Here is a 23,394-nt window from a genome sequence, read left to right as displayed (position 1 = left end):
TTTCATCTCTTCATTGATTACGTATATTTTTATGAAATTCTTCTATATTTGTGAATGTTTTATTATTGCCTTTCCAAACCAAAGCAACTTGGCTGGATATAGAATTTTTGGTCTATACATGCAGAACACTACATGTCTCTGGTTTGTTAAAATTCTGGTCTCCTTTTTCAGTTTCTAAGTTTTGATTCTGTCAGGGCTGGCTTTGCTTAACTGTGCTAACAAAATTTCTGTGCAAGGCCATGAGACTGTGGTTCTTCTAATTACAGGCTGTTTACTAATAATAATTATGAGTGTAAAGTTGGAAGGAAGGCACTATTGATGAAAATGCAAAAGGAGACAAAATTATCAACCATAAAGCCATTTAGAAGCAACTGTTTCTAGACAATTAGGGACAGAAGGCATTTACAAAAATATCTGTCTTTTCTTGATGGGTATGAGAACTTGTAGGAAAATTTATAATAGCAATCTTTTTTTAGTTACTATGAATATATTTTATGTGTAATGAATCCATAACAAAGGAGTTTTTCAAAATATCTATCCCTCAGAGGTTACTCGTTTTATAGACTGTAATTGTCAACCTTCAGAAAATCTGGCTTGCTAAAAACTGGCTACCTTGCTTGGTAATAGGACAGTAATATTCAAATTACCAACTCAGACTTTTGAAGCACAAATTCTTGTGTGATCTCTCTGTTAGCCAAGAAAGCCCTAAACATTCACCCCTTTTCCCCTCTCAGCTTAAAGGTTAAAATCCAGCAATCTACGAGAGTAGTTAGTTACATTAAAACGATGTGGTGAAGGACGTCACCCTCTTCCTTCAAGTCCGAGGACTCTGCTACTGCCCCTGGCAATCTAAAGATGCTTCAGGGAAGCTTGTTTCTTTTTCTTTGCCTGGATGCTTGTGGCACTCTCTGACCCGAAGTTCAATAATTTAATAAGTTTTGGTATTTGTCACTATTACGGTTTCCCCCTGCTAAAGAGTGGTATTCTGGCTTTCTTCAGTTCAAGAAAACACACACACAAACTGTAGCTATCTATTTTGCCCATCTGGGGTTTTCTGATCCTTCCAATGGCAGACCAACCATGGCAACGCTGCCTCTCCGGTGTCGTTCTGAGTCATCACCTCTGTCACCTCATCATTTCTAACACTTATTGAGCACTTAAGAGGACATATGGGGCCAAGTCTGTTATGCAAATTATCCCATTTACTTCTCACAACCTTGCAAATATGATGGGTGTTATCATTTTCAGATGTGAAAATGTACTTTATTTTTTTATTTTTTTAAATCCTCATCCGAGGACACTTTTGTATTTATCTTCAGATAGAGTGGGAAGAAGGGAGGGAGGGAGAGAGAAACATTGATGTGAGAGGGACACATTGAGTGGCTGCCACCCACATGACCCCAACTGGGGCGGGGGACAAACTGCAACCGAGGTACATGCCCTTAGTGGGAACTGAACCAGGGACTCTCCGGTCCACAGGCCAATGCTCTAACCACTGAGCAAACCGGCCAGGGCTGTGAACATGTATTTTAAATCACATATTCTTTCCTCAGCTTTTTATGTGATTTTACTCAGGTTCGCCACGAGTTTCCATCATTTCCAGTGTCAGGTCTTCGCCTGCAGTTATAAGCTCACTTACAGTCTATGAGGTGGTTGTTTCTCTTCCTCTCTGTAGCTATCAGTTGTCTTTTCATTTTATTGTGGAGTCTTGTTTCACTAAGTCCATGTCCTATTATATTTGTTGAAAGCACAAAGCAGTATCAGTGTAAAAATTTCTTCTGTCTCTTGGAATAAGAATATTCTTAAATATTTACTTCATTTATATTTTACAACTTATAAATTTTTCTTTTTTTGACATAAAATTTTCTTTTAAAAATTTTTTTCCAGATTTATTCATTCTTTTTTTTATTAATCCTCACCTGAGGATATTTTTCCATTTATTGTCAGACAGAGTGGGAAGAAGGGGGAGAGAGAGAGAGAAAAACATCAATGTGAGAGACACACATTGACTGGTTGCCCCCAGCAGGACCCCGACCAGGGCCAGGGACGAATCACAACCAAGGTACATGCCCTTGACTGGAACTGAACCTGGGACTCATTGGTCCTAGGGACGACGCTCTAACCACTGAACCAAACCGGTCAGGGCTATTAATCCTTTTTTTTCACTTTCCACTTCTTTTTTTTAAATTTATTTTTGTTACAGATGTTTCTCCTTTTCCCCCCATTGACACCCTCCTCCCCATCCCCCCATCCCATCCCCAGCTTTGTTGTCCATGTCCATCGGTTATGCGTACATGCATATAAGTTCTGTGGTTTATTCCCTCCCTCCTGCCCCCCCTTCTGAGGATTGTCAGTCTGTACCCTACTTCTATGACTCTGGGTCTATTTTGTTCATCAGTTTGTTTAGTTCATTATATTCCAGAAATAAGTGAGATCATGTGATATTTATCTTTTTCTGCTTGGCTTGTTTTGCTTAGGATAATACTTTCCAGGTCCCTCCATGTCGTCTCAAAGGATAAGAGATCTTTCTTTCTTATAGCTGCATAGTACTCCACTGTGTATATGTACCACAGTTTTTATTTTTTATTTACTCATCTACTGATGGACACTTGGGCTGTTTCCAGATCTTAGCTATCGTAAATAGTGCTGCTATGAACATAAGGGTACATATATTCTTTCTGATTGGTGTTTCAGGCTTCTTAGGGTATATTCTTAGACATGGGTTCACTGGGTCAAATGGCAATTCAATTTCTAATTTTTTGAGGTAACATCATAGTGTTTTCCATATGGCTGCACCAGTCTGAATTCCCACCAGTAGTGTGCTAGGGTCCCCTTTTCTCCACATCCTCGCCAGCACTTGTTTGATGGTTTGTTGATGGCGGCCATTCTGACAGGTGTGAAGTGATACCTCATAGTCATTTTAATTTGCATCTCTGTGATGATTAGTGACATTGAGCATTTCTTCATATGTCTCTTAGCCGTTTGTCCTGTTTTGGAGAGGTGTCTATTTAGGTCCTCTGCCCATTTTGTAATTGGGTTCTTTGTCTTCCTTTAGTTGAGTTGTGTGAGTACTCTATACATTTGGAAATTAACCCCTTATCTGAAGTATTGTTGGCAATTATGGTCTCCTATATGGTGTGTTCCCTTTCCATTTGGATGCTTGTTTCTTTTGCTGTACAGAGCTTTTTAGTTTGATGTAGTCCCATGTGTTCACTTTTTCCTTTGTTTCTCTTGCCTTAGGTGATGTATCAGTGAAAATTCTGCCGCGTATAATGTCTGAAATTTTGTTGCCTGGATTTTCTTCTAGGATTTTTATGGAATCACTAGTCACATTTAAGTATTTTATCCATTTTGAGTTTATTCTTGTGTATGGTGTAAGTTGGTGGTCTAGCTTCATTTTTTTGCATGTAGCTGTCCAATTTTCCCAACACCATTTATTGAAGAGGCTGTCTTGACTCCACTGTATGTTCTTGCCACCTTTGTCAAATATTAATTGAGCATATTGTCTTGGGTCAATTTCTGGGTTCTCTGTTCTGTCCCATTAATCTATGTGCCTGTTCTTATGCCAGTACCAGGCTGTTTTGATTACAGTAACTTTGTAGTATAACCTGATGTCTGGTGATGTGATCCCTCCTACTTTGTTCTTCTTTTTCAAGATTGCTCTGGCTATTTGAAGCTTTTTTTGGTTCCATATATACTTTTGGAGTATTTGTTCTAGTTCTGTGAAGTATATTATTTGTATTTTGATGGGGATTGCATTGAATCTATATATACTTTTGGGTAGTATGGACATTTTAATGATGTTAATTCTTCCAATCCATGAACAAGGTATATGCTTCCACTTTTTTATATCTTCCTCTATTTCTTTTTTCAATGGCCTGTAGTTTTCTGTGAAGAGATCCTTTACTTCTTTGGTTAAGTTGATTCCTAGGTATCTTAATTATTTTTGACGTGATGGTAAATGGGATTTTTTTTTTAGTTTCTCCTTCTGTGAGTTCATTGTTGGTGTATAAGAATGCTGTCAATTTCTTGATGTTAATTTTGTATCCTGCTACTTTGCCAAATTCATTTATTAAGTCTAGTACATTTTTGATGGAGTCTATTCATTCTTAAAATGTAGGCAATTTTATCAGAGTTTTCTTAATGTTTAAAAATATATGGTTATTTCTCTCTCACTGCTCTCCAGATACTCTGCAGTGAGAGAGAAGTGACCCCTTACCTATAAGGGAAAAACCATTTCTCATTAGACACCTTAAGACGCAAGAAGTGGCACATTTCTCAAATGCTAGAAAAGACCTGTCAACTCACAATCCAGCGGAATGTGTCCCCAGCAGACTTACCTTCAAAGAATGTTCTCTAAGCAAAGTAGATGATAAAGGAAGGAGTTTTGGAACATCAGGGAGGAAGAAGAAAACACAGGAAGCAAAATATACTGGTGAACACAACAGACTTTCCTTTTCCTCTTGGGTTTTCTATGTTATATTTGATTGCTGATGCAAAAATTATAAAATTGTGTGATGTGGTTCTAAATAAATACACAGGAAATATATAACACAATTCTATTACAAAGAAGGGAGGAGAGAGGAGCAATGAGATATAAGTAAGAAAGGTAAGATTTCTGCACTCACTCAAGATGATAAAATAATGACCCCAGTAGACTGGGATTTTATATATATATATTCTATCATAGTACCTACAACAACCATTATGAAAGCTATGTAAAAAACACACTAAAAAACATTATAACTAACTTAGAGTGGAATTTAAAAATAAGGCCCTGGCCAGTTTGGCTCAGCGGTTAGAGCGTCGGCCTGCGGTTCAGAGAGACCCGGGTTCGGTTCCCGCTAAGGGCACGTGCTTCGGTTGCAGTTTGTCCCCGGCCCTGGTTGGTCGTGCGGGTGGCAGCCACTCGATGTGTCCCTTCACGTCGATGTTTCTCTCTCTCTCTCCCTTCCTCTCTCTCCCTCCCACTCTATCTGTACAAAAAATGGAAAAATGTCCTCGGGTGAGGATAAAAAAAACAAACAAACAAACAAAAAAAAATAAGTTTAGCCTGGCTGGTGTGGCTCAGTGGTTGAGCATTGACCCATGCACCAAGAGGTTACTGGCTTGATTCCCAGTCAGGGCACATGCCCAGGTTGTGGGCCCGATCCCCAGTGGGGGGCATGCAGGAGGCGGCCAGTTGATGTTCTCTCTTACAATGTTTCTATCTCTTTCTCCCTCTCCCTTCCTCTCGCTCTAAAAATCAATAAAGAAAAAAAAAAAGTTTAAACTTGGTAACCCACAGGAAGGCAGGAAAAAGAAAACAGAAAAAAAAAGCCTGAACAGTAATGCATACATTAGAAAAAGGGGGAAATTTCAAATCACTAATCTCAGGTTCTACCTCAAGAACTAGAAACAGGAGCAAAATAAACCCAAATCAAATAGATAAAATAAAAAGAATAAGAACAATAGCAGAAATCAGTGACATTGAAAACAGCAAAATAAGGAATATCAATTAAAATATCTATAAATTTGACAAACCTCTTATAAGAGTGACAAAGACAAAAAGACACGAGAGTAAAATCATAACCAATCTTACCAATGTATATAGAAACAGAAATCTTAAATAAAACATTATAAAGTATTATATAAGCTCTATGTACTTTTATTTATACACACATGGTTTGAATGTGTATACACACACACACACACACACACACAGAAAGCTGTGTTTGCACACAGATTTAACATGAAAAGCCTAGTCATACATTAATCAATTAAAATAAAAAACAAATCATCTCAATAGGTGTAAAACATTTTTGATACAATTCATATTCCTTTTTCAACTTAAAAATAAATTCAGCAAACTAAAATAAATGGATACTCTGAACCCTAAACTTAATCTTTAGAAAAAGATCTCACAAATCATAATATTATATCTAATAGTGAAATGAATCATTCCCTTTAAATCAGAACAAGACAAGGATGTCCATTATTTAAAAAATAAAAAAAGAAGAAAATAAAAAAACCCAAAATGGTTATATAGATTCTTCTTGACTTTTCATGTTTATACTTGGACACCTTCTGATTAGTTCCACAGGCACTTGAGATAAAGGATTCGTCACTTAAGACATGTATTCTCTGTACCATCAGCAGTTCCTTGGAAGGAGTCTGAGGTGGGAGGGTGGTGGAGCTGGATGGAGTATCCTTTAGCTCAGCCTGGGAGCTTTCTCCTTGAATTTGCTAAGACTACTGCGTCTGGGGCTGATTCAGCCAGCTAGGAATGCTGGAATTCAGATTTCAGATAATTTTCCCCAATGCAGGGTCAATCAGCCACTTTGGCAAGAAATGAGATTAGCACGATCCTCTTTGGTTCATGGTCCTTTGGTTTTGTGCGTCAGTCAGGTTTCTACTGACTACCTATTCATCTCCAGTCTATAGCTTGCCTTTAGACCTCATCTCTTTCTTGTAAGAACATTGTCAGAAGGGTGAAAAGAAGGTATGGTAGGTGATGTCACAGTTCGATGACTTCTGCTTCAATCCTGCTGCCTCAGCTGAGGTGGAGAAAAAAGGCTCCAAAGGATTGTTCCTAGTCCCCTCATGACTTTAGGCTGGGTCCTAATAGCACATGGATTTTACATAGTGGGCTCTTCAGAATCTCTTCCAGCTGCAACACTGCCTCATGTCCCAGGACTGCAGAGCTTAGGGCTGCTCCAAATTGTGTCACATCAGCTGACACTCTTTGAAGTTTATACAAAACCAGAGCCTTAGCATCAGTGTAGATGATCCTGTTTTTATGCTTTTGCTCACTTCCTGTGTGTTTTGCCTACCATCTGTTTAAAGAAGGAATGAACTGGAGAACTTATTGAAAAATAAGAAAAATCCTTTTAAGTATCAGCTTTATAGGAGAAATTTCTTTGAAAAAATTAATCATTTCTGCCTCCTAACATCTTAAGCTCTGACAAATTCACACATTTGAGCACCTAGCATATGCAAGACACCAGAATACAAAAGTTTTAAAAACTCATTTTCTGTCCTGAATGATACTACAGTTAGCTGGGGGAGGCAGAGAAGTACACCAGTGATCACAAACGAGAAGCTCTTCAACTTAAAAACTTTCAAGTTAGGAAATCTGTTATTGGCCAACACAAAAACTCATCAAACTCTGGCCATCAGTAACAGTATTACTTTGGATGCAGCAGCACAGGACACACACACAGCCTTTTGGAAGCCAGCATGGTGGCCGCAGAAGGTGCTAAGGGAACACAGAGGAGAAACATCTCAATCTGGCAAGGTCTTACCGGGCAACCAGAAAGTTCTGAAGTCATGCAAGTGTTAAGAACAACTCACAACAAAAAGGCAGGACTAAGGATTTTCTTGAAGACCTAAATGAAGAGTGACGGATCGCATAAGAGAGAGGACATGCTTGGAGATGCTAAATCTATTTCATTAGCTCTTCTGTTCTTTCAGATGCCACTCAACATCCACTAACCACTAAAAAAAACAATTGATAAAAAATCCGAGCCAGAAAGTAGGTGACACAAGGAGATCAGCTCTTTAGAGAAACACGATTCCAAACCTGATCTGAGGTTCCGCTGGCTCCGACTAGGTTGGTGGCAGGTGGACCTGTGGGATCCACAGTGACCTGAATACTCTCTAGAAAACCACAGGTGAAAAATCACTCAACATCCTTCTCATCTTGGAGCCTTAATAAAGCAGACTCGAGGGTACTGCTGGTAGCTGACTGTGCTATTAACAAATAAAACCTTTCTCGGGATATGACAGTTTGTTGTAACAGTGGTAGGTGAGTCACGTACCTGTATTTTGACCACATTATCTTCTTGATCATACAAAAATGATTTCCTAGCTTCATACTCTTTCCTAATGAAGGGTCCTGAGGTTGTGGAATCAAAGCGAAGAAGCACATCTTCAGAAGCAGACCATATCTTCTCACGAATGTAACCTGCTGTGACTTCCTCAACAATGTCCTGGCAAGAGACATTTCTTATGGTTACACTTCACACATCAGATGAAAGAAGCACATAGAATAGCTTCTGGAAATTTTATGTTTCAGAAAATGATACGGATAGCTCTTTCTGGCTTGGTTTACAAACAGATTTGACCAGAGCTGAGGAATGAACTGTCTTAGCTTCTTTCTAGAGACATGATTTTGGAATCCTCTAAACATTGTGTTGAGTTGGTATGAGAACGAGGCCGAATGATCGTAGGATTTGGAGGCGGAGGCGGAGACGTGCGGACGATGCTGGCCCTAGCCAGGTGTGAGGCCTGAGCTCCAGAGTACAAGAGGGACCATGATGCTTACAGTAACATGTACCATCTCCTCTCTCCCTCGGTCTGCCAAGAAGACTGCAATGCCTGTGAGGCCCTCAGGCTTCTCTGCTGCCTTTCTTTCCCAGGATAATGAAGGCAGACCCCTGCAGTGACCCGAGGGAATCTCAAATTTGGGGGAAAAGAAAAGACTGGGGGCAGAAGGAAAAGGAGTGGGGGAGGAAAGACAAACCCTATCACGGGCAGATAGGGAAAACCTAGATGAATGGGAAAAAAGAAAGGAGAGAACTGTGAGAAGTCTTAATGTGGATTGTGACTGGCGGTACTTTTATGTTCTTTGAGAGATGCAAGCAAAGACTGAACTCACTTCTATGGCCAATGCCTCTCATTCAGTGTGACTGAAATCAATGGGTGGTTAATTAAAAAAAAAATTAAAAGCGAAATCATATGAAAGCTGCATAAATACCTTTAAGAGATGACATATGTACATTTACTGAATAAAACTGGTAATTTTAGATTGTTTAGAAGAAATACAGCTTATAGCGTAGGCCCTCTCCTTTTCAGTAACCCTAACAGACTGATGCTCCGTTTCCCATGTGTAGTTTGGGGCTCTGGATTATAGCCCTTCGATTCTATTTCTTCACGGTTTGAAACATCTTCTCAATGATAGCATATGGTTTTTAAAATATTGCCCACAATTACATTTTCCTCCCAACAAAGTAGCACTCGTACCTCGTTGCCATTTTCCTGTAAATTGTGGGAATTCTGGACATCTGAACTTAGTAAATAAACTATGTTCTTCACTGTCTTCTTGTCAGGCAGGATTTCGGGTGGCCTTGCCAGTCCCGGGCCACTGTTCCTCCTGAGTTTTAGTGAGTACAGGACCAGTGGCTCTGTCCACAGCACTGCTCTGCTGCAACCCCTCTGATGCTGGTGACTTGGAACAAGGCTGTGAGATCTACATTTGTGAGTTCCAGTTATGATTTTTCAAAAAAGGAACTCACTGACTCTCAGCATTTTCTCTTTAAATATACTACAATGCCTGGATCAAACAGCAATTTTCACACCTTTGAGGTCGAACTTTTGGTCTCAAGTCCAAGGTAATCTTGGTAAACATTCCTTCAAGAGCGTTCCCCTCTGGGACGCACTACTCGCTTTCTGAAGGTTCTAACATCTGTGTTTGTAGGATGAGAGGGAGAAAGAAATAAGACTGAATACTGACAACCAAGGAATGATCACTGCTTGAGCTTGTGTCCAGGAACCCCTGAAGAATGACTCCTTACAAAGCTGCAAACGCTTTTTCCTCTTGGGAAAAATTCTGAAAGCTAGAACCACGCAGCCAATCCACCTGCAGCTTATGAAGACTGCGCCACATCCAGCCTTCACACAATGCACTAGTTCCTCCCATCATGTCCACGATTCAAAAATAGGAAAACAATCACACTTATCTTTATAATATAGTAGTTCTTCAAACGCCAACCTCCTACCTCGATTTCTTTTTCCATGAGCCAGGATTCTTTACGCAAGAAAGATTCAGGTGTGACCCAGGAATTCTCTTTTGAATCGACATTGTAGTAGTAATCATATTTCTCCTGCAGGGTGAGTTTGAGCCATGGACCTTCAGTAGACACTAAAGAAAAAAGAGTGTTACATTCTAGAAAGGAACACTGAACACTTCGACATGAATGTGGTTTCTTCAATGTGTAAAATAATCAAATGAAGATGCTTTTCACCAAGCATTCAAAGAGCCTAAGTTAAAGTGATTAGAAACAACTCCCTAAAATAGAATGAATGCTGTGTATTCAATGGCAGCTCTCTGCTGAGCCAGAGATGAAGGTGAAAAGACTGATGTTTAACTTTGGATCCCATGCTTTTCATGAGGATGACAGGAGTCACCGATGGCCAACAAGAAGACAAGCAAACAAGGAATGCACATCACAGGTAAATGTGAACAGCACCATAGGAGACAGAGGAGACCCATGAGCAAGAATCCTCTTGGTTTAGAAAGCCTTCCAGCAACTTCTCTGAGAAGTGGCCTGCTGCAGGGACTGGAGCCCACTATTTAAGGAGGGCCAGTGATCCACATTAAACCCAAGCAGCAGTGACTCATCTTTGCTGACAACTTCATCCAAGGCACAAAATGGCCTATGCAGACACTAAAGTCACCAAGTGGGGAGAAGGAAAACTCTGGTTCCTTGGACTCCTCTTCCTCTACACAACCCCACAAAATGAGGGGGAAAATGTTGGAAGGACTTAATTTGGGGGTAGAAGTATACTAGAAAAAAAAAAAACCTATGGCAGTCATGGCTTAAACTGGCCAAGAAGAATATCTCTTACACCAATTCATGGGCTACACTTCCTATTTAGAAATCTGTTTATTTTATGGGATAGTCTTGCTTCCTGTCCCAGACCAGAGAGCTAAAAACAACAATAAAAATTAAAATTAAAAGGCTTTGACTTAGACCAAGCTAAGCCAACTGCTGCCAAGTGAGCATTAGACTAATTGCCTTTAAAGGTAAATCAAAGTTCAAGTGAATTTTCACATATGATATTTACATGGATTCAAATAATTAAGCAGAGATATCTTTAAGGCCATTTATTTATTTCTTTATTTTTAAAAGATTTAAAAATAGATTTTTAAAGAGAGAGGAAGGGAGAAGGAGAAGGAGAGGGAGAGGGAGAGGGAGAGGGAGAAGGGGAGGGGGGAGAGAGAGAGAGAGAGAGAGAGAGAGAGAGAGAGAAACATCAATGTGAGTGAGAGTGGATCGAGACAGCAACCAGGACATGTGCCCTGGCTGGGCATCTAACCACAACCTTTTGGTACACTGGATAATGCCCACCTAACTGAGCCACACTGGCCTGGGCTTAAGCCCTTTATTATATATTGATTCTTTATTTGGCTTTAAGTGGCCCTCAACTGTTCTATTTGCCAATGCCCAATGCTCTTCTATTTGAAGAGAGATGTATCTCTTTTCAAATGGGCAGTCAGACAACTGTTATCTGTTTAAAAGTGCTGGTATCCTCAAAAGTATATTGTACAGTCAAAATAGGATGATCACAAGTAATCATTGTTTCAATTACCAGTAGTTGTCAGATTCACAAATGCTTTCAGAAGAATAAACACCCTTTTTAAGGCAATTCTCTCACTGGGAAGGAAAGAAGGCAAACAAAAGTGGTAAAACACACACAAATATATTCTCTTATTTGCATGAAAACTGAAAAATAAAAAGGTCTTCGTTGGCATTAGAAGGCTTTACTTGGGTTGAAATGATGTCTGTGGATAATAGGAAAAGATAATTGTTATCATTTTCAAGTCAAGTTTGAATTTACAGTCAGAGAGGCTGGGGAAGATGTCTCCAGCCCAGGGTCCAAGAATTTTTACCTAAGAGATGTAGTTGGTTTGTTACTTAGAGAAAAGACTAATTATGGACCTTTGAGAAAACTATAGAAGAGAAAGATTCCAGTTAGTTAAGAGGTGGTCAGCATTCTGAAAGGAGGCATACTTTCTAGATGCCTTCTAGACAAAATTATACCTATATGTAAGAGCTAAACTGAGCTATTAGAGTCAGTGGTCCGCCTAAGAGCGGACACTTCAGGTTGGGAAAGAACCAGAGGTGAGAGAGGAAGAAGCATCCTGTTCACCTCCCAAAACAATGTTCTTGGCTTTATCTGGGGTTGAAAGTCAGTTCTTTATTTTATTTTTTTAATCCTCACTCATGGATATTTTTCCATTGATTTTTAGATAAAGTGGAAGGGGGGGGGAGAGAGAGAGATATTGATGTGACAGAGACACATCAACCGGTTGCCTCCCGCATAGCCCTGAGGGATTGAACCTGCAACCTAGGTATGTGCCCTTGACTGGGAATTGAACCTGTGATCCTTTGGTCTCAGGGCTGATGCTTTAACCACTGAGCCAAACCGGTCAGGGTGAAAGTCAGTCTTTAATTGCCTAGAAAGCATCTCCTCTTCTTTCCAGAACAGAGGTTGGCATGTTTTTTTCTATGAAGGGCCAAACAGTAAATATTTTCAGCTTTCTGGGTTTTAGGTCTCTGATACAAATGTGTCCATGCAGTACTATGCAGCGGTAAGAAAGAAAGATCTCTTATTCTTTGAGACAACATGGAGGGACCTGGAAAGTATTATCCTAAGTGAAAGAAGCCAAGCAGAAAAAGACAAATACCACATGATCTCACTTATATATGGAATATAATGAACATAACAGTCTGAGGAATACAGTAGACCCAGAAACATGGAAGTAGGGCACAGACTGACATCCCTCAGAAGAGGGGATGGGGGGTGGGGGGGTGGGAAGAGATAAACTACAGAACTTATATGCATGTATGCATGACCAATGGACATGGACAACTAAGCTGGGGACGGGGTGGAGAGGGGGTGGGGTGGGGGGTGCCAATGGGGTAAAAAGGTAAAATATCTGTAACAAAAAAATAAATAAAAATTCATATTAAAAAAAAAAACAAAAAAACAAATGTGTCCATGCAAAAACTAGTACACAAGTGTTCACAGAAGCATTATTCAGAATAGCCAAAAATGTGGGGGGATCCAAATTCCATTAATTGATGGATGAATATGTAAAATGTGGCACATCCATACAAATGGAATATTATCAGCCACAAGAAAGAAATGAGGAACTGATATATGTTACAACATGGATAAACTTTGAAAACATTATGCTCAGTGAAAGAAACCAGACACAGTATGATTCCATTTATATGAAATTTCCAGACAGGCAAAACCAGAGAGACAAAAAGTAGTCTAGTGGTTGTCGGGCTGAGGGTGGGGGTTAGGCGTCAATGGCTAACAGATACAGGGGTTTTGTTTGGTGTAATGAAAATGTTCTGGAATTAACCAGTGGTGTTGGCTATACAAGTCTGTGAATATAAAAACCTCTGAACTGCACATGTTAAAAAAGTGAATTTTACAGTATGTAAATTATATGGCAATAAAAAAATCTCTGTATTTCTATATATTAGCAATAAGCAACCCCAAAATAAAATTAAGAAAACATTTATAATAGCATCAAAATAAATATACAGGAGCCCTGGCCGGTTTGGCTCAGTGGTTAGAGCGTCGGCCTGTGGTCCTGAGAGACCCGGGTTCGGTTCCGGCTAAGGGCACGTATTTCGGTTGCAGTCTGTCCCCGGCCCTGGTCGGTTGTGCGGGTGGCAGCCACTCGATGTGTTCCTTTCACATCGATGTTTCTCTCTCTCTCTCTGTTCCTCTCTCTCTCTCCCACTCTACCTGAACAAAAAATGGAAAAATGTCCTTGGGTGAGGATAAAAAAATAATAATAATAAAAAATAAATAAATATACAGGAAAGGGCAAAAGTGAGTTTACAGTTGTAATACAAACAAATAATACAATAATTAATACATAATATAAGAACTGTGTTTTGCATACTCTCAACTGTAAACCTACTTTTGCCTGCATAGGAATACATTTAACAAAAGAAATGCAAGCTTTATACACTGAAAACTACAAAACATTGTAGTAAACATTAAAGAAGACCTAAGGAAAAGATAGGGTGTGCACACGGAGCAGAAGACTTCGTATTGTTAAGATGGTAATGCTCCTCAAGTTGATCCACAGATTCAACACAATTCCTAATAAAGTCCCCGCTGTCCTTTTCTTAAAAATTTTTTTTGGGGAAAAAAAAAAATCCAAGGTACATCCTAAGTTTTTGAACTGGATTCCTGGGGATATTTTGACTTCATTCACCAAAACAGCACACAGAAAGAGGAGGCACGTTTAAGGGAGAAGATAAACTAATTTGGGGCCAGGACGGATTTGAAATTACGATGGGTCATCTCTAGGAACTCAGTCCTTGAATTGGCACTGGTGGGCAATTCCTCCCCAGGAAGGATGAGGCAGGGGGCACAGGGTAGCTCCGGATGAAGCGATGTGAAAGGCAGAGAGGGGCTCAAAGTGACTCGATGCCCTGAGAGTGGCTAGTAGCCCGCCTCACGTTTCATTAGTAGGAAACTTGCTGACTTGGAGGGAATAATCTCCAAGTTGGAAACAGCATCAAACTTTAAAAAGTAAGTCTATAGGGTACGACTGAACTAAAAACATTGTTTCCCCCTCAAGTTCCACTTCTAAGGCCACAGATGGTCACAGAAGTTTCCTACAGGTGAAAAGTACTATGTGCATTACCTAGGATGTGGTGCAAATGAACACTGACCTCAGAGTCAGGAGACACCTGGATCCTCAGAAGGGGCTCAGTAAAAATCTACCGGAAAAATGGTAGGTGAACTCTGCCAGAAATTTATCTCCTGGGGTTTGTCATTTTCTCCTTCTGTCCAAAACGTCATGAATATGAGTGCCTAAACCTGAAATATGTGTATTAAACTCATACTTTCCACAGCTAACCTTTCATGATCTGCCACTGGATTGAACAGGCAAAAATATTAGCCAAGGTTATTGATCTAATCCCTGAGAGCCCATTTCCCTGCACTTCATTCCATATTTTCAAAACTAGTCTTCACACCTACTAAATATTGTACAATCTTGTAGTAGTTGTTTCAAAAAGGATAGAGAGAAACATCAGTGTGAAAATCGGTTTCATCACTGGAGGCATGGATCGACAAGCGAGACCTTGAAGAACTGCATTTTCTCCAGGCTATACTGCCACCACACACAGCCACCACGTTCATCACCATTTTCTAAAACGCGCACACTCAAAAACATCTAAATAATTTCCTTTGCCGTACATGATGAAAATCATTTTAGAAATGTTAATTTGAAAGCAGGATTTGTCTTAAAATTAAGAAAATACAATACCACAGAAACTATCATATTCAAAATGATATTCAGTTTGTGCTAATTGACAAAAATGCTTACCAGTGTCAGATTTTTGCTCTTTTGCCTTCGAAAGGGTATCGTAGTACTTGTCAGCACATTCAGGGATTACATCATTTGTATTACAAACAGAAGTCTTCAGAACAGACAAAATATCACTTGACTTTTTATTCTCCAAACACTGATTAACATCAACGACAAGTGTAACCCCTGGATAATAATAATAAAAAAATGTTTCTGTTAACAGTTACCTTCTACTTATCCTGGAGGCATGTAAAGATATAATTCAACCTTTTAGGAATGCACTGGTATCAAAACGTATTACCCCCCTTTGAGAGTATGTACCACATATGCCCAAGCGACAGTCACCAACTCACCTACCAGTTTAGGCTGTAAGAATAGATCCCACAGCCCTGACCGGCTGGTTCAGTTGGCTGGAGCATCATCCCGTACACCGAGAGAGGTCTTGGGTTTGATCCTGGTCAGGGCACATACCTAGGTTGTGGATTCGCTTCCCATCGATCCATGTTTCTCTCACATTAATGTTTCTCTCTATTTCCTTTCCCTCTCTCTAAAAAAATCAATGGACATGTCCTGGGTGAGGATTAAAAAAAAAAGATCCCACAGGAGCATGGTTTATTAAAAATCATAGTATTTCCTGGGGGGGAGCAACACCCTCATTTTGCTCAGGGTGACAACCTGTGCGGTGGGTGAATGCACACCAGCAATGTACAGGCCGCCCTACACGGGCCTCAATCAGTGCTGAGAACTAGCTCTACCAAGACATTATTTTAGAACAAGTAAAATGCTAAAAAGCTATGAAAATCCTGATAATCTCCTGCATAGTGCAAGTGTACTTCCAAGATTGTCATTAGCAACCAAAATGAATGTTCTAGTAAGGCAAGAGGCACAACTAGTGAATATGTGCAATGGAGTCCAGAAACTTAATTCTGGAACCAATTTAGATCTATAAAGCATTTTGTTCTATTTCAAATGTCTGCCTCTCCCCTAAATAAAACCACACTGAACTCTGAAGAGAGTTAAAAGGGTGAAGTCTTCTCTTTTTAAAAATATTTATTGATTTTAGAGGAAGGGAGAGAGACTGATTTGTTGTTCCACTTATTGATGTATTCATTGGTTGCTTCTTGTATGTGCCCTAACCGGAGATCGAACCTGCAACCTTAGCATATCGGGACAACACTGTAACCAAATGAGCAACCCAGCCAGAGCAACATGGTGAATTCATTATTATCCACGTTAGTTCCAGATAAGAATATTCTGCCCCTCAAATGGACTATTGTTTTTACAACCTATAAATGCAGTGAGTTAGAAATGGAGAACAAGAAAAATGAAAGAAACTGGTTTAAAATACTTTTTAGATAAAAAAAAGTGATCCTGATAAAAAGAGAAGGGAGAGATGGATATGTTTTATTTTTTAAAGACACACACACGTCAAACTCTACCATACAAATGCTAAATGGTACATTGTTATCAAATTATGTCCATATGTGCACAGAACTATAAAGGCTGAAGGGCAAGCAAAACAGTTTGACTTCCGGCATCCTGGCGTCAAAGCCACGCCGATCTGGAGGGCCTTGTAAGGAATACAGGAGAGCTTCTGTGGCCAACTCCAGCTGTTCCCAAACGAAAGGTAAAGCAGTATGTTCTAGTGCTGACATGAACAGGAATGGGCGAACTGGCACCCTCGCCTCTCCCCCAGAAAATCCTTGAAGGCCGAGGAAGATGCAGAAGTGTGAGAAGTTTGTAGTCAGAGAGGAGCAGAGGGAACAAGTCAATGACAAAGAATTTTTATATTACATCTAAGAGCTTCATCGAATCCAGTAAAATGCCATTTACCTTGAAAGATGGGTGTCAAAGCCACACGTTTCTTGCGTCTAGTAACGTGCTTTATCACTGAGTGTTCATGTTCAAGGAGTGGGTCCGCAGGTTAACTTCCCAGCTAACCGAAGCCTACTTCTCATCGTAACAGAACCACTTTCCATGAAAATCTAAAGCCCTGGAGAAAACCCTAACAGAACAGTCTCTACCCTGCTCATCATTTTACCCTCAGTCCCTGGTACACAGAAGGTGCTTAATGTTTGCTGAGCACTGCCAGAAGAGTCCCTCATGTCATTAAAACTGTACTGTACTATAAAACAGTGAATGGCACGTTCAAGGACTACAGAGGTTTGGGACTCCTATGCTCCTGCACTAAGTGGTCTCAAATTCCCAGGCTTTTAGCTCCTCCCTTCTGTCCCTGCTCGCTGCCCTGTGCGCAGAGGGCAGCCCCAACACCTCACCGCTTGGTAACGAAGGCATGGCTTCCCACGGGCTCTGAGTTGGGAAGAGAAACAACCAAGCACATTAGCATTGTGCCTGAGATAAGAATGAAAGGGCTCAAAGTGTCTGTCCAAGAGGCCCCCAACGAGTAGAGAAAACCAGTTTCAGTGCACAGGCTTCTTGACATCTATTTTGATTGCTTTTTGGCTTAATCTGTGGGTTGTGGTTAAGTTCCAGATAGCTGAGGATGCCAGGTAAATGATCTCCACTAAATCAGGTATGTTTCTGCTAAGAGACAGTTAAGAAACCTCCCACAAATCACCTAAGAGATCCAAAAACAGTTCTGCTCCCCATCTTAAGCCATATACCAGCAGGCTCTCTATCAGGCATGCATTCTCAAAAGAGATGTGATTTAACCCCCAGCAGGACAAAAATTGTTTTTTGGGGAAAGGGAGTTAAAAAATACTTTTATGTATACAGCACAGATTTACATATGGTATATACACAATATATCTGTGGTATTAATTTCATGGTGAGGACCATTTAGAGAAAATGTCTAGAAAGATTCCTCATGGTGCAACGATGAGAAAGGTTGAGAAACACTGCCCCAAGGAGTCAAGAGCAGAGACAAGCCTACTTTAAGAAAGTAAGATGCTCCAGTGAAAATGAACACTGGGCCAAAAGGAGACTTGAGTTCCTCTGCCCTTTCAAATCTTGCCTGTGGTAAAATAGAAGAGTCAACGCATGTTCTTTGATGCAGTGATCTTTGATGCTTACAACATGTGACCAGACTCTGCTTCAAGTCTTCACACAAAGGATGAGCAATGCTTTTAAAAGGAAGATTAAATTCCTGCTAAGAAGCTGGTAAATTCTCATCTCAGTGTCAGAATACACATGGGTTTTATCTTCAGAACATTTCTTTGTTGCTATACAGTATAGAAGAAACTATATCAACTCATCCGAGGGAGAGGACAGAGTAGAAGGCAGGATTTTAAATGCGCAGAGTACAAAATCACACATTTGAGGAAAACTCTCCCTCTCATAGTCAATAAATAGAACCATGAATCTCACGTGAAAAACAGAATCAACATTTGCAGGCCAAATGTAAGAACACAGAATATAAAAGGAATAAAAGAGAAAAACTGTAACCCTTTCAGGCTACTTGAGTGCCTGTATTATAATCTAATTTCTTGAAAGTCTTTCTTCAAACTGCATTGTCTTCAGTTTTATATTTAAATTTAAATCACTTATGTACACATCTCAATTTTATTTTATTTTTCTTAAGGATTAGTGTGCTAGAATGAAAAGACTTCAAAGATCCTTAGGGTATAAAAGTTCAAGTTGGAGAAATACACATATTTTTCCTGGCTAAGGAAATAAAAACCAGATGTTCCTCTTAGATGCTTCCCGAGTTTAAAAGCATATGTCTGGAGCAGAGTAAAGCATCTCAGCAGCAATCTAAGACCTGATAGAACAGGATAGATTCTAGTTATGCCATGAATGGACAGCTTAATGAACTAGACTTTTAGAAATCTTACTTTAATTTATGTAGGTTATTCATACATGTAGAGTGTTAGTATATCAATCTTGAAGCTATTTAAGATTGCCATGTGAATTTTCATACTACTCTATGAAAAGAGCTTAGAATAAAATTTTAAAAAAGAATGTTTTCATTTGAACCAATGTGGGGATTCTGCCAGTTGCTGAGTATGTCTATTCCAATTATACATCCTGGACCGGAGGGGCGTGGATCCCAGGATGGGTTTGTGGACCCACTAGGCCCACTGTGAGACCTGAGCAGAAACCACTGAACACCTGCTCCCCCCCCCCCCCCACACACACACCATACTCTGACTGCTTGGTCCACTGTGACATTTTAGGTCTCCTGGAATCAGTGTCATTTCAGAGCCAGGGTTCAGCAATCCCCAAAAAGTCTGATTATGCTCTTTCCCCCAGTGCAGTCACCGTAATAAAAGACCATAGATCTCTTTGGGGAAAGCCTGGGAGAAAGATGGACATTATAAAAATCTGTTAGTGTAGCAGAGCCCTTTCTCAAGGGGACCCTGCCTTCCCTTTTCTCAAGGGGCTCTGGGTCTTTAAAGTGGCTCAAGTCTGGGAACTGATTAAGGGGCCACCACTTTCTGTTTTTATGATTCAAGTTACACTTCTATTCACTTGACCTAGAACTCTTTTTCTGCTTGTACAGGTAAGAACTTAGTAGACTGGCTATTGCACTTCCAGGAGCACCATGTTCAATTCGCCAATTCCACAGGTCTCTGTGGGTCAGACTATTCTGATTACTGCTTTGACTCTGCAGTCCATTATACTAATTACATCCGGTGCCTTATGGTAATTAAGTGCTGCCGCCCAGCCTCTGCTGGCCTCCCTACAGATTTGGGATCCGCCAGCCTCTCCATAATTGCATAAGCCAATTCCTAAAAATAAATTTCCATCTTTCTCTCTCTGTATATGTAGCATAGATAGATATATATAATACACTTTCCAGAGAAACAGATCTATCTATCTATCTATCTATCTATCTATCTATCTATCTATCTATCTAACTTTATAGTTCTGTTTGCTCCAGAGGAAAATATTTATGTAGTTCCTTCTCTGGAAAACCCTAATACAAGAAAAGCATAGAAGGGAGGATGGACATTTATTAAGCAAAAATGGTCTAGTTTTCTAAGAATTAAGATAAAAAAGGACTTGATGAAACTATAAATCTGAGAGTTTAGAAACCATTTTTTTTTTTTTTTTTTTGCTTCCTGGGTTTTGTTCAGCCACATTCTCAGATTTTGCTGGAGACAGCACCTAGTCGTTGAAAATAGTGCAACCAACGAACCCTAATGTTGTATAAATATGCATGTAAGAACTCAAATTGGTAGGCGAATCCAAATCTTTTCAGAAATTAAAAATTACATATTTTTTTAAAAAATGATGAATTAAAATAAGCATAAGCAGATACAATCAAGGCAAGCTGGGCCAGCACAAGGAGGTGAGGACTTACATTGTTTTGCTTTGTCCTCGTCCACGTTGGCATCGTAGACAGCCTGCTGTATCTCATCCAGCCAAAGAATTTTAGAAGCAGGGTCCTGGGAATATTGTCAGAGATAAAAGAAAGAACAGTGAATGATGATTAAATAGAATTAATAACTGCTTTTAAGGAGCCATTTTATTATAATTTCCATAAGCTCTTATTTACCAACTACCAAGTTCTGCTGTATCCTCCAAAAGCTACTAATGAAATAGACCCCCCCGCCCCCATACAACCACTTCTCCCTTCTCCCCTGCCGTCCCTTTAGTCCAGCCCACCAGCAACTCTCGGGGAACAGCTGCACTGGTGGTCTACTTGCTTTTGTTGCTTTCAGGTTTGCTGTCTATCACAGTGTCTTTTCAGAGAACCAGATCATCTCTTCAAAATGGACATCTCATTACCCCACTCTTTGGCTTAAACATCTCCAAAGACTTTCCCCTGAAGTTGGGAAGAAACAAAACTCCCTTCCTATGGACTGTGGGGATCTAATGATCTGGCCTCCCCTCACACTGCTCTACGCCCTGTAGATCATCAGGCCTTAATTCAACTGCCACCTCCTCCAAAAAAGACGTCTCTGGCTACCCTTGCCAAATACTCTCTCTTCCAGTTGCTCAGTAACTGTGGTTCCCAAGGTGGCCCAGAGTGCCTGAGATACTTTAAATTTGAGGGAAACTCAATGACACCAACATTTATCAGATAAAGACAAAAATAAAAACAAAAAATAAAAAACATAGTGATTGTCCTCAAGGAGCTAAGTTTAGTAGAAGAGACAGATATAAAAAAATATATAATGCAATGTGATTAGGGCATTAGCTGTAGTAACACAATCTAGAAATAACCAAGATGGGATTAACTTATAGTCAGTCGGGGGGTTGAGTTACTCGGGGAGAAAAGACTAAGAATAGTTTCAAAAAGGAAGTGATAGCAGCAATGAAAGGTATGAATTATCTTCAGTATTTTTTAATGTGTAGGGTTGATTCTTATAATCTTGCTACAAATGTAGACAGCAACTGCATTTTATATAAACTTGTTCAGGATTACAAGTAAATTTTTTTGATCAATAGAAATGAAATATTTTTGGGGAGGATGAGATATTCCATTTAAAATAATGGGAACCTTTGACTATGTGTAGAAACAGGCGTCATGTACTAAATCCTAAAACAACACTGATGAAGAGACGGTAGCTTACTGGAGCCATGGAGAACAAGCTTCTTCAATTAGGACTCGAAATGGATGGGAAGGAGGAAGGAGAAATAACATTCACCAGCTCCTCTGGCAGACTTCAACCCTGCTTCCCCCAGACACTAACATAGATAATGGATGTGGGAGAGATTCTGAAAACGAAACAAAATATTTTAATCTAATCCTGTAATATCTGGGCTAACGGAGACCACTGCGGGAGGGAGGGTGCCTGCTCACCCCGTCATCTCCAGCTAGATCTGCCATGTGACAACTGTCAGCTATCAGTGAGATTTTCCCCTTCTTGGCAGAATGAATGGAGAAGATTCAAACATGAAATAAGGTTGGAAAGTGAAGACTAAAGGAGGAATAAAGAGACAGGGGAACAAGAACAATTTTGTTTTTCTGTTTCCAAGACCAAAGAGAACCCACAGCCACAAGGTACAGACTAAAAACAAAGCTAGGTACAAATTCACTGATGTATGTCTCAGCTCTTTGTGGGTATCTACCAGATTCCTTCATAAGTTATCACTGTAACAGATGCACCATACAAACTTTTACCCAGATGAAAAGGAAATTACAATCCCACTTCAAAGCTGATGGTATTTATTGTAAACAGCTATATAGAAGAGAGACTTTGGAAGTGAAGTGAATTCAAGTCAGCAGTTGAAATCGGGACTCCTTGAAGTAAAGGTTGCTAGAGTTAAATGCAAAACCAAGAGTAAAAACCAAATCCTACCAATGTAACGTCCCCTTTTCAATTGCTCTTTTGAAGACTGGAAATATAATTACAGGATGGTCATGGCTCTACCTCCAGCTAAACAGCCAGGTTCCACACAGGAGTCACAAATAAATTAAGTGAACGGAAACTAGACCACTTGCAAATCAAGTCATAAATTCCTGACTTTAGGTGACTCCCAGAAAATTTTAAACAAAAAAGTACTCTCTCTTCAGTATTTTGTGGGGTTTTTGTTTATTATTTCTACAATAAAATAGCACTCAGCATGTGTTACCATATGCTATGTAGTTGAAGTATTAAAGACTGACTTTTGATTGTTAAACTTGGTGTGGTGAAATTTAATCAAGATGTGAAAAGTTTGGTCCTAGCCTGGTGGCTCAGTTAGTCATGCACCGAAAGGTTGCTGGTTCAATTCCTGGTCAGGGCACATGCCTGATTTGTGGGCTTAATCCATTGTAGGGGGCATGCAGGAGGCAACCGATTGATGTTTCCCTCTCACATTGATGTTTCTCTCTCTCTCCCTTTCCCTTTCTCTCTCTCTCAAAATCAATTTTAAAAAAACTTTAAAGATGTGAAAAGTTTGTACAGATCAATTTCTTTCTAGCTTATCCTTCAAGCCTTTAAGTCTCATGTGAAATTTGCACTTTAGGATTCTTGCTATATTATATAGGCAACAGCTGTTGGGCTGTCTGGCTTAGCATTTAACCTTAATTTTTGTTAATTATAGGAAAATGTTATAAGGCAGTATTTTTTCTACATATTAAATCATATCCTCCATATATAAAACATATAACATATTTTTAAAAAAAGCGTATATGTTATACAACAATGTGAATGTACTTTACTGAGTTGTATTAATAGTGTGTTGACACTTAAATAATGGTTAAGATGGTAAATTTTATGTTATGTATATTTTATTACAATTTTAAAAAAAGCTTATTGTAGACTAGCTCACCAACACCCATGGAATAAAGGGAGTTCTCTGCATTTCAATGTTGAATTATGATTTTAGTTTAATCAAATAGTGCTGTTTGACCCCCAGCCTCCCTTCTGCATTATTCAACCCTATTG

General features: G+C 39.6%; 1 protein-coding gene across 2 annotated transcripts in view; it reads right to left on the bottom strand.

The window, feature by feature from the left end:
• The window catches only part of IQGAP2 (IQ motif containing GTPase activating protein 2), a 303,569-nt gene that overhangs the window by 61,124 nt on the left and 219,051 nt on the right, over nt 1-23,394 (bottom strand). For both annotated transcript variants that reach the window (XM_036278805.1, XM_036278806.1), the window contains exons 14-17: nt 20,379-20,463; nt 15,131-15,298; nt 9,759-9,901; nt 7,800-7,970 (exon numbers count right to left, since the gene is read on the bottom strand). In XM_036278805.1, coding sequence (XP_036134698.1) covers nt 7,800-7,970; nt 9,759-9,901; nt 15,131-15,298; nt 20,379-20,463 — 567 coding nt within the window. The remainder of the gene's footprint in view (nt 1-7,799; nt 7,971-9,758; nt 9,902-15,130; nt 15,299-20,378; nt 20,464-23,394) is intronic.

This window comes from Molossus molossus, unplaced genomic scaffold, assembly GCF_014108415.1.
Source record: "Molossus molossus isolate mMolMol1 unplaced genomic scaffold, mMolMol1.p scaffold_m16_p_3, whole genome shotgun sequence".
Classification (NCBI taxonomy): domain Eukaryota; kingdom Metazoa; phylum Chordata; class Mammalia; order Chiroptera; family Molossidae; genus Molossus; species Molossus molossus.
This window is presented reverse-complemented; position numbering and strand designations above follow the sequence as displayed.